This window comes from Eptatretus burgeri, chromosome 5, assembly GCF_056783735.1.
Source record: "Eptatretus burgeri isolate ZD-2024b chromosome 5, Ebu_testis_v1, whole genome shotgun sequence".
Taxonomy (NCBI): domain Eukaryota; kingdom Metazoa; phylum Chordata; class Myxini; order Myxiniformes; family Myxinidae; genus Eptatretus; species Eptatretus burgeri.
This window is the reverse complement of record NC_140965.1, coordinates 59315108-59327718: the sequence shown is the minus strand read 5'-3', so window position 1 is coordinate 59327718 and position 12611 is coordinate 59315108. Positions and strand designations below refer to the sequence as shown.

The window sequence follows — 12611 nt, the reverse complement described above, 5'->3', positions numbered from 1 at the left end:
TCAGAGATTAGAAAGACTGAATCATCTGTAGGGAGCATATTCTCACACTCATGGGCTCTGTCTGCAAGAAACTCCTCAAATAGTTCTGTCGTAATGGTTTCAAAAACTATGTGGTGATGTCGAAGCCCATTCTCCCCAGAAACAGCAAAGGTTACATTGCAATTCCATCTATGTTGCCCATGTACAACGCATCTCAACAGGACACCACAAGGAGCTCTCTCAAAAGAACGCTTCGTCCAAATGTTATAGCCTGTTTCATTAATGTAGATGCAGTGGCAACAACTCCATGCTCCAAGAACCACTGAGCATACTCGATGCGCATGTACAGTTGACAAGTTTCGAACATCAGGCACATCCTCTGCCAGTTTAATTGTCATTTGCATGCCATCAAAGTTTCCAACAATGGTTCTGGGAGACAGTTTGTATGTCTGGCAGGGCATCTTGTAGGTCATCTTTTATCTTTTTAAGAGTCAACAGAGGGTTGATATCCAGTATTCGCTGTACCTCATCTTGCATCTCTTAGACAACTTTGGTGCTATGTGCTCCTCCTGTTGGTAACTTTTCATGACGACCAGTGCGCAAATATTTAGCCACAATTAACCTTGCAGTGGATTACTTGATGCCTATAGTATCAGCCAGTTCTAAATAGTTGACATTGTTTTCAAAAGTTTCAATTCTCCTCTCCATATCTATGTTAGATACTCTCCTGGAATTACCATTGGCAGCCATCTTTATTTTCAAAATTGCCTTGAGAGAGAAGTGTAACTTTACCAAGAGCGAGTTTACAAGTGAACTATCCTCGGAACAGTCATATCTGCTTTTCTAGTATATAAATTTTTTTTTAAGGAAGCAAGCCAGAGACTCGAATGCTAAAATATTACAAATGTATGGCCATTGATGAAATTGAATTATTGATCAACCTCTTTCCACTGGTTGTGGCAGAATTGAAAGAACTTACTGACAATTATATTGGAATGTACCTATTTTGCAGCTGAATGAGGTTAAAAGTCTAACGAATTCTCATCTAATGAAATTGAATGAACATTTTTGCCAATTTAATGATGATATAAAGGAGCATTCATTTTCACATTTAATTTAATGAGCTGGCTATTACATTTAATGAAATTTGTTTGAAATTGACCAGGAAAACCTATGTTAAAGAGTATTCATCATGCATTTACAACATAATTTATAAATAATTATTAAAATTTATAAATAATTATTTATAAATGTCAAAACATTTTTGTGAAAGCTGAAGAGGTTAATCCTTTACTGTGTTGCTTTCAAAGTCATTCTGTATATCAACAACAAGAGGCACTTTCATGCTGTTTTCGTGATTATAATCAACATCCACTTATCTGTCTCTGACACCATAATAAATATAATACTACAATGCATCTCCAGCCATCTAGTATGCCAGAATGTATCGGACATTAGTAAATACCAGAATATCCTTGGCAGAATGGTCTTTGGCCGTCTCATACACTAGAACTTCCAAGTGCCAAAGTGGCCCCTGGACCCCGGCCTAATGTGCTTAGATGGTGGACTCACAGTTTTCAATCCATGCTAATGCTTTGGCTGTGTCTCTTGACTTGTATTCCCAAACTCTGCAGCCAACATCATCTTTCTGTGTGGGCAGTGTAGGAATTAATAACTAATAACCTTGCTATGCTCTTGATAGCAAGATATTTCGGTATATAATCTACTCTAATATGTGTAGGGTTTTATTAACTCCATCTCAAAAAAATATTTTATTTTGTATTTATTTATCAGGACTCATGTTTTGTAACTGTCTTGAAGCATCATTTATCCAAAACAGAAGCATGTCTAATAGTTGACGAACATTTCCATATTGAAGGCTCCGCCAAAGTTTGCTGTGTGCAAACCTTGCTTCAGCACCATCTTTGGTCACTTAACTTACTTATATGGTTGAAAAGAATTTTTTTGTAAAGAAGGTAGTTGTTTCAGCATTTGAGAACATCATTATGGCCTCTAAATATCTCTAAGGCATTTCAAAATATGATCACACATTTTTGTGAAAGCTGAAGAGGTTAATCCTTTACTGTGTTGCTTTCAAAGTCATTCTGTATATCAACAACAAGAGGCACTTTCATGCTGTTTTCGTGATAAATTCTTGCATTTTTAAGTCAGAACAGTGTAAATGGCCATGTCCATGCTCATGGGATCCATGTCCCCCATCCCAGGCAATGCAGTGGTTATTTAGGTTTTTATTACCACGCGCACACAAAGCAAAAAGTGGGTTTAAGCAATTGGTTCATGTCTATCTGTCTTATCAGTTTATGATTATCATTTTATGATCGAGGAATGATTTATTGAAATGGAATGTTATATTTTGAACATGAATAGGAAAACAATTTTTACCGTACTTTGGCTTTGATTTCTTCCCGACCACTAATGCGCAGAAAGCAGTGTGATATTTTTAGTTTGTCTGCCTATCTGGCAGTCAAACAAAATTGAAAATCATTCCAAACAGGAAACTTTGTTGTGAAGGACACAAACAACAGGAACGAATACTGAATATAACGAGTTATATAGGGTGATGTAATAGACACTGGGCAAAATGGTGGTAAAACCCAGAATTTATTTATTTATATGCCTTTAAACCTTTATTCAAATTGAATTATACACTTGAACACTGTAGAACACAAATTGCTGTAATACTGACAAGAACCTTGCTATATATTAATATTTACCATGAGAGGGTGTGGAATGTGAGAGGGAACTGTATCGAGGAGAAGAATACTCCCCCGATATTGCTGGATACGATGCTGATTCATGCTGCATTCAAGTTTTGTACTCTGATCATGCATCATGTAAAAACAAGGATCTCACCAGAATATATCTCTCTCTGTCAAGAGTAATTATTTTGTTTTGTGTTCTTAAATTGGTAGGCAGCCAACAACAAACATGGCCCCTTTATCAAAAGACTTTGAGGCAGGGCACACACTGACTTTTGCTACATTAACTTTGCATTGTTTATTTCATCCAGAATGCACACTTAAATGTTTGGCACCCGCACGTTTTTCAGACCAATTTTGAGGGTTTGCATTGCTTCTGTGAATGCTTGGAAATTTAAAGGAACCTCCACTAAACATTGTTCACTTGTTAATGCACACCATTCATTGTTCAAATGAAGATTAGGCATATATCTTCTCATTAATCTTTTTGCTTATTTTGGTTGCAATTTTCTGAGATTATCATACTTCACACTATATATAATTTGAGAAGTGTCTGTTTGTTTGTGTGTTTGTTGGACCATACATTTCTAAACTGCAGAATGGAATGAGATGAAAAATTGTCCTTGAATGGGAGGGGTGAAGGGGGCAGAGGGGAAATGCACAAGAAGGTTTCAGATGGGGATAAACCACAGCCCTGCGATTCAGCGTGGGGAGGAATGCAAATTCTTTACATTAATGTGCATCTTGTAGTGCCATTCCTGGTAAGAGAGGATATTAATAGTCAAAATAAAATAATCTTTTTGAAAACCACAGACATCATAGATGTGGGGAGATTATAATACGATATCATCCTGTTTGTATGTTTCTTTGACTTCTATGCACTCTTGAAACACTGGATGGAATGAGGTGAAAACTGGTGCTTGAACTTGGAGTGTGCACAGGAAGATTTTGGTCAGTAAATAAATAACTAATAGCCCCCCCCCATCCTTTGTGGGAGCACAGTTTTGCTGCTGATGCAGTGCCCCCTGTTTCCAGTAAGCTGGTACTCATTTTGTTGACTTCAGAAGGATGACAGGCTGAGTCAACCCACCTGGCATTATTTTACCAGCAGAACAGGGGCTTGAACTCAAGACCCAACGATCTTAAGCCAGCCACATTTACCGTTAAGCCAACACGAGCCTTGCAGACATCATAGATGTGGAACAATGATCACAAAAAATATCATACTGTTTTTATGTAGTTATTTTGAAGTCACCGGAGTCACCACTGATGAAGTCACCGGAGGCATTATGTTTTTGGTTTGTCTGTCCGTTTGTGCATACAGTGGGGAGAACAAGTATTTGATACACTGCCGATTTTGCAGGTTTGCCCATTTACAAAGCATGTAGAGCTCTGTAATTTTTATCATCGGAACACTTCAACTGTGAAAGACGGAATCGAAAACAAAAATCCTGAAAATCACATTGTATGATTTTAAAATAATTAATTTGCATTTTATTGCATGAAATAAGTATTTGATCACCTACCAACCAGTAAGAATTCCGGCTCTCACAGACCTGTTAGTTTTGTCTTTAAGAAGCCCTCCCATTCTCCACTCATTACCTGTATTAACTGCACCTGTTTGAACTCGTTATCTGCATAAAAGACAGCTGTCCCCATTCAATCAATCAGACTCCAACCTCTCCACAATGGGCAAAACCAGAGAGCTGTCGAAGGACATCAGGGACAAAATTGTAGACTTGCACAAGGCTGGGATGGGCGACTGGACAATAGGCAAGCAGCTTGGTGAGAAGGCAACAACTGTTGGCGCAATTATTAAAAAATGAAAGAAGTTCAAGATAACAGTCAATCTCCCTCGGTCTGGGACTCCATGCAAGATCTCACCTCGTAGAGCCTCAATGATCATGAGAAAGGTGAGGGATCAGCCCAGAACTACATGGCAGGACCTGGTCAATGACCTGAAGATAGCTGGGACCACAGTATCAACATAAACCATCAGTAACACACTACGCCGTCATGGATTAAAATCCTGCAGCGCATGCAAGGTCCCTCTGCTCAAGCCAGCGCATCTCCAGGCCTGTCTGAAGTTTGCCAATGACCATCTGGATGATCCAGAGGAGGAATGGGAGAAGGTCATGTGGTCTGATGAGACCAAAATAGAGCTTTTTGGTTTAAACTCCACTCGCCGTGTTTGGAGGAAGAAGAAGGATGAGTACAACCCCAAGAACACCATCCCAACCGTGAAGCATGGAGGTGGAAACATCATTATTTGGGGATGCTTTTCTGCAAAGGGGACAGGACGACTGCACCGTATTGAGGGGAGGATGGATGGGGCCATGTATCACGAGATCTTGGCCAACAACCTCCTTCCCTCAACAAGAGCATTGAAGATGGGGCGTGGCTGGGTCTTCCAGCATGACAACGACCCGAAACACACAGCCAGGGCAACTAAGGAGTGGCTCCGTAAGAAGCATCTCAAGGTCCTGAAGTGGCCTCGCCAGTCTACAGAGCTGAGCCCAAGTGAAAATCTTTGGAGGGAGCTGAAAGTCTGTGTTACCCAGCGACAGCCCCGAAACCTGAAGGCTCTGGAGAAGATCTGTATGGAGGAGTGGGCCAAAATCCCTGCTGCAGTCTGTGCAAACCTGGGTAAGAACTGCAGGAAACGTCTGATCTCTGTAATTGCAAACAAAGTTTTCTGTACCAAATATTAAATTCTGTTTGTCTGATGTATCAAATACTTATTTCATGCAATAAAATGCAAATTAATTTTTTTAAAATCATACAATGTAATTTTCAAGATTTTTATTTTAGATTCCATCTTTCACAGTTGAAGTGTACCAATGATAAAAAAATTACAGACCTCCACGTGCTTTGGAAGTGGGAAAACCTGCAAAATCGGCAGTGCATCAAACACTTGTTCTCCCCAATGTACATACATCCATCCATGCTAATTTTCTGGTTTCTCTGCAACAACTCATCCGATTGACACAAATTTTCACCATTGGTGCAACTACTCATGTAGAATGTTTTAATGATCATTATGACATCATATGTCACAGGGTGTGGCAGCCATATTGGAGATAAGGAAAAACGTTGGATCTTTGTATCTCTGAAACTGCTGCATGTAAATAATTGAAACTTGGCACATGTGAATTATTCACCATGGGAAACAAGTGTAATTTTTTGATGATGTCATCGGTGGCTTCCTTTTGATGTCATAACTGCATATATCAAATGCTTTATCTGATCAATGTGAAAAATTTTGAGGGTCTTCTTGGGCTAAATCGTGTGGGGTTAAAAATTAACATCACCAGTCCTGCAACCTGCAACCATATGGTTTTTAACATAAAAACCTTCAAAAAAACTACTCCAAAATGGCTGAACAGATCGAGGCAAAACTCTGCAGGTATGATCACCTATCCATGAGGAACAAAAAGTTCTCCACCTGTGATGTCATAAGTCACATAGTTTGGCAGCTATGATTTTTTTGAAGAATCTTTAAAAATCTTCTTCTCCAGAATGGCTTACAGATGGAAAGTAAACTTCACACACATGTTCCCCAAGCCTTGAGGATACCAGGGTCTTCAGAAATAATTAATAGGTCAGATGATCTGGCAGCCAGAATTATTTAATGTTTTAAATCTGGGTTCAGGAATTTCAAATCAAACTTGGTACAAGCATGTACAATGATGTAATAATATTTGCAGAGGCATATCTGGTGACGCCAAAGAGAGCCCCTCTCGTTGTATTTGTTTTACTTCTATGCACTGTACACGATAACCTTTTATATGGTGGGAAAAAAAACGTACTCCCAGAAGTGGAAATATTCCATGAGGGAATGAGTTGAAAACTGGTGGTTGTTCTCTGGGTATGCACAGGAAGGTTGTAGAGGGTACAAATAATTCATAGTCCTTGGGTTCAGGTTCGAGGGAGGACCCCAATTATCTCTTCATAGAGGTGTATTTTATAGCATTGTCTGGTGGATGCCTGCATTACAAGCCATTAATCATAAAAGTTGGGGAATTAACCCATCCATACAAACGATTATTCACTAATATGTAAAATAAATGTTCGTTTGTCTTCTACAGTTGATGGTGGCTGGTCTCAATGGACTGAATGGTCTGAGTGCAGCAGTAAATGTGCTCGAGGTCTGCAGAAACGTACGCGCGCATGCTCAAACCCTACACCCCTGAACGGTGGAACCTTCTGCACTGGCGAGGCCATCCAGAAAATTGCTTGCACAACACCCTGCCCAGGTCATTGCCAGTGTCTCTAGCAGGGATTTTTTCCACAACTTCTCACACTGTCAAAGCAATGTGCAGGCAGAAAAATCTTGCAGAAGCAATTTTGAGCATGCCCACTGAGGCCAGAGCTGAGCCCCTCTGGCTGAGCTGCTGTCATAAGCCCTGCATTACACATCTTGATGAATGTCTGGGGTTTCCTGGCTCCTGGTTTCAAGGTTGTGTTCAGCTGCTGATCTTTATAAGGACAGGTGTTCATTATGGCACTTCATAAATAAATGCCTTTGCGAACTCTTCAGAGAATAAATGTGCCACTGTAAATGCATGATGGCAGGTTTGCATGCATTGCTATGGCAATGTTGACCTGGACTTTTAATATAAGGTAGTTCAAGTGTTGCCTATATCATTCATTGCTGAAAAGCCTTTTTGCATTGGTGATTTCTTTTCCAACATGAATTGCACATATTTCCATCTCACAAACTGTTGAAAGATGTGGTCATTTTCACATAATTTGTAGCAATTACACCTCATGATTTGATATGTCTCACATGATAATTTTCAGCGTTCATAGACATACTTTGACAGGAAATGATTGGAACCCATTCTGACATGATATTGTCTGACCAATTCTGTTATGCAGAAAATTTCACTATTTAGCAGTATGCCTTTGGTGAAGAGGGAAACACCCCCTTTTCTTTCTCTCTATCTCTCTCTCTCTCTCTCTCTCTCTCTCTCTCTCTCTCTCTCTCTCTCTCTCTCTCTCTCTCTCTCTCTCTCTCTCTCTCTCTCTCTCTCTCTCTCTCTCTCTCTCTCTCTCTCTCCTCATATGATCGTACATTACAACATAATCTTTAATGTTCTTTTAGGGCTGGGCTGGCAGGATAGCCACGTTGTATGCACACTCACCTCTAAGCTGTCTTGCCGGGGTTTGAATCTTGGCACAGCTGTAAGATGTCATCTCGGTGTTTCACAGGCAGGGTGATTCATCGATGCGTGCACCGTCCCTCAGATGAACGTTAACCAGTCCTCCCGTCCGCCAGCATTAGTTGGTGGATGTTAAAGATCCTGTGCTGACCTTCGTGAAGAGTAGGCGAGCCATCAACGGCACCATGGTCAAATTCCTAAATCCTGCCTTAACCTACAAGGGGCACTGCATCAGCAACACAGCTGCACTCTCAACAATGTTTCAAACCAGCAGCCACAGCCTGCATACAAAATGAATGAATGAATGTTATGAAAATGCAAAAAGGGATAGTTGGTTAAATATCCAGTACAAAAGACCATTCCTCTGTGATTCAAAGCCCCAACAATGCAAAAGGAAAAAAGGAAGTGCAAAATAACTACATAAATTAAATGGAACAAGGACGCAACTTCTAATATTTCAAGCAAACCTCCTTGTCGAAATTGACAGTTTTCTAAATATGACTTGCTTTCTGGGCTAGTTTAATTTTTGTTGCTGTAGTTTGCGACTACAGCTGAGGCAGGTGAGTTGCAGCATTTTTCTGACTTGGAGATAACGCATTTTTCGGTCGATATTTGACTTCATGTGTAATCAGTGAAGCATTGTCTTCCTCTTTAATTCAGCAGCTGGTTTGATTCTTGTTATTGCTGCGAGTTGTAGTGTGAGAAACAATAACTAACTTGTGTGGGATTTCGCAAGCCCAGTGAGGTTTTCCAATTATCGCTATGTGCTTGGTTTGATATGGAAGAGACGACAGCGCTCTATATAAATTTGCCATTCTCATGAGAGACATATTCAAGGCGGAAGCTCTCTAAGGGTACCATGCAGCCGACAGTCATGCAGGTAGTACTCACAGAAATCCTTTTATGCAGTGTGGGCCTGCATAATTGCTGCACGAGGTCATATGGGAACATTTTATAATGGGCCATTTGGGGCTGTGTTAAGGTGAGGCATCTGATAAAGTTGAATATATGACGCAAAAGCATAAAATCTAGATGGAATTAGAAAATCTTAGAACACCTTGTTAATGGTACCATTGGTGGTGAGTAATATTTTTTGTACGTTATATCAGGCAGCCTGTTATGGACTTCTCGCTGTTAAGGACATTTGGAGTTTTTCATTTGTGCTCAAGGATAACAGAGCAGGCCAATGGCTGAGTGGTTTTGACATAGTCAGAATCTAATTTGATTTGAGTCACAATCTCTTTTTTTTCTTTTTTTGTAAATATAAATTATTTGATACCTGTTCAAAGTCAACCTTTTGTGCAATAGCATGTATTGGCAAATAACAAATGAACCAAGCATGCACTAATATAAGTAATCTCCAACGATTTCCATGATTTATGAACGACACATGAAATATGCTACAAACAGAATGACAAAAGAAGCAAATAAAGGAAATTCTGAGCATGCAAGATGATTTTATGTCGAGGTTTCATGTCTCTGCTGCAGTGGATGGAAGCTGGGGCGAGTGGAGCAAGTGGTCAGCCTGCGGTCCTGAGTGCACTCACTGGCGGAGCCGCGAATGTTCCTATCCATCACCGGGGAATGGGGGCAAGGATTGCAGCGATTCACCTCTGCAATCCCAAAACTGCACAAAGGGTCTCTGCATGAAAAGTGAGTGCATGAACATCCTGTGTACCATTCCTTTTCTGCTGGGAAGCAGAGTACGGCCAAGGTTGGTATATATGCGCTTCCACACGGAATATGTCACTGCTCTGCTGTGCGCTGCATGTTGGATGAACTGAGCAAAAGTGTTCTCTTTTATAAATGAACTTGGTCATAATGATTCAGATGTACCTCCTCTGAAAGGCCAGAATAGAAAACATTTGATCTGTTTTCTACAATAGGTGAGATACATGAATCGTTCTTGTTCTTTGTTCTTTTTCACCACTCCTAATTAGCACCAAAGTACATCGAGGTTAAGGATTCAATTACATACAGCCTCTGAGCATTTCAACAGGATACATGGCATTCCAAATCATAGAGGTAGATAAAGCTTCTTGAATAAACATTTTGGGTAATGACCTCAAAATGTTCTGTACAGTGTGCGATAAAATACCAATTTCAAAGTTCTGGACAAAATTCATTAAGATGTCCCACTCCGAAATGTGTTTACAAATAAGCATTTATATACACTGCTCAAGTGATAAAAGCCAAAACTTATATTTAAGGTGTGTGTGTGTGTGTGTGTGTGTGTGTGTGTGTGTGTGTGTGTGTGTGTGTGTGTGTGTGTGTGTGTGTGTGTGTGTGTGTGTTTTCACAAGAATGCCCAATGCAGGAGGTGGCCATCTGGCTCATCATGCCCACAAATTTCTACCAATATCCATGTTCTGTTCTATCCTCAATGCCTCCAAAGTACCTAACCAACTGCATTTAAACCCTTACACCGTTAAAGCTGCCACCACTTTTTCAGGGAGACTATTCTGTGCATTAACTACCCCCTGAGTGAAAACCCCCTGGCTTAATGTCTTTCCAACTCTCCTTTTCTTCACTCTTATTTTCTGGCCCCTGGTGCTTTCGCTGTCCATTCTGCTTTAAACCTTTTCAGCACTTATTCCCTCTATACCCTTCATTATCTTAAACATCTCAATTAAATCACTTCATAATCATCTCCTTTTGAATGTATAAAGTCCTGTTTCCTTTGGCCACTCCAAATAGCTTAGTCGAGCGAGCTGTGGAATCAATCCAGTAGTGGCCTATGCTGTACCCTTTCTATGGCAGCTATGTCCTTCCTCAGATTGGTGACAAAAACTTAACATAACATTCCAGGTGAGGTCTCACTAAATTCCTGTACCATGTTACCATGATGTATTTTGATTTGCAAATACAACATAAAGTACTGTGAGCTTTACCTATGGCTGCCTGGCACTGTGCTGTCTGATTCATCCCACGTTTTTATCACTCCTAGATCCTTTTATTGTGCCACATTTGCCAAGACTGTCCCTTGTGTAATACAATTCCTATTTTAATAATTCTTACCGAACCCTCACATCTTACATTTACTGATGTTAAACTGCATCTGCCAATGTTTTGCCTCATCAAACAGAGTATCTAGGCTTTTTATGAATCATATCCTCCCCTCTCTGCTGTATACCTTTACCTCCAAGTTTAGTGTCATCTACAAATTTGGACTGCCTACTCCCAACCCCATTGTCCAAATTGATGATGTAGATTCGGAATAATAACAGTTCCAGAAAGGATCCTTGCAGTGGTACCCCACTACTTACATCCTCCCAGATAAATGACATCCACTACACTTCACTAATTAATGCAGTAAAAAAATTGCTTTTAAACTCCAATTATTTGTTAAACATGACATCCCTTAAGTAAATTCATGCCGACTTTCTGAGCAGTTGGGAATTATTCAAATGATTCCCTCTTTGTTCCTTCATCCACATTTCCAACACCTTCCCTGTAACTGATGTTAAATTCTGAGGTTAATAATTCCCAATTCGTCTCTGAAACCTTTCTTAAATAGTGGCTACTCACTTATCCAACCAAGATATTCTCGTTTTGTATTTAAATTAATTTTCTGAAATTTGTAGAATTCGTTTTTCCAAAGAAATTGTGGGTTACAATAAGTAAATAAAGGTGGAAAAATTATTTTTTAATGAAATGTAATTCCAAGCAATGAGTCAACAAAAGGTGAAAAATTTGAAAGGGGGTGTAGACTTTCTATAGGCACTGTATGTATGTATGTATGTATATATATTTATATATATATATATATATATATATATATATATATGCATATATCTATCTATGTATATGTATATATCGAAGTATTTGTATGTACAGGATGAGGAATTTATATCTGACGGTTTATTATCCTAATAACTTTTTTTGTTTTTAAACCAAATAAAATAAAATTTCTATACAACAAAGGCAGGTAACTAAAGTTTTTAAAATCAATTTTGATCCTTTATTTCTTAAAAATTACATCAGACAAATGGGCCCCTTTCCAATTTGTGCATTCACCACAGCGGATCATCATATTGTTCATTACCGCAAGCAACGTCTCTTGATCAAAAGAGCGGATGGTTGCAGTGATGTTTGTCTTCCATTCATCGATCGATGTTGGATGTTCCTTATAAACTTTGCCCTTCAGAAATCCCCACAGGAAGAAATCTGGTGGAGTTAAATCTGCCAAATCAGAGTGTGCCTCATCTGTCTTGATGACCTTGTTTGTGAAATTGGCATGCTCATTGCATTTAAAAAATGTTTTAATTTAAAAAAAAAATGCTCATTGCATTTAAATTGCTCCAACATTAAAAGCTTTCTAGTATTATCTGTAAAACAAAGAAAACAATAATTAGTTATGCCAAAAGACTGCTTCTAGCTTGAAAGATTGCAAACCTGTCAGATATAAATGCCCCATATGAATGCATGTATGTATGTATATATATATATATATATATATATATATATATATATATATATATATATATATATATATATATATATATATATGTGTACGTATATATGTGTATGTGTATGTGTATATGTGTACGTATATATGTGTATGTGTATGTGTATATGTGTACGTATATATGTGTATGTGTATGTGTATATGTGTACGTATATATGTGTATGTGTATGTCTATATGTGTACGTGCATGCATATGTGTATATATATATATATATATATATATATATATATATATATATATATATATATATATATATATATATGTGTATATGTTTATGT

General features: G+C 38.8%; 1 protein-coding gene across 4 annotated transcripts in view; it reads left to right on the top strand.

The window, feature by feature from the left end:
- LOC147026510 (netrin receptor UNC5B-a-like) overlaps positions 1-12611 on the top strand; it is a 384386-nt gene that overhangs the window by 239281 nt on the left and 132494 nt on the right. For all 4 annotated transcript variants that reach the window (XM_085881974.1, XM_085881972.1, XM_085881973.1 and 1 more), the window contains exons 6-7: positions 6788-6955; positions 9353-9517. In XM_085881974.1, coding sequence (XP_085738100.1) covers positions 6788-6955; positions 9353-9517 — 333 coding nt within the window. The remainder of the gene's footprint in view (positions 1-6787; positions 6956-9352; positions 9518-12611) is intronic.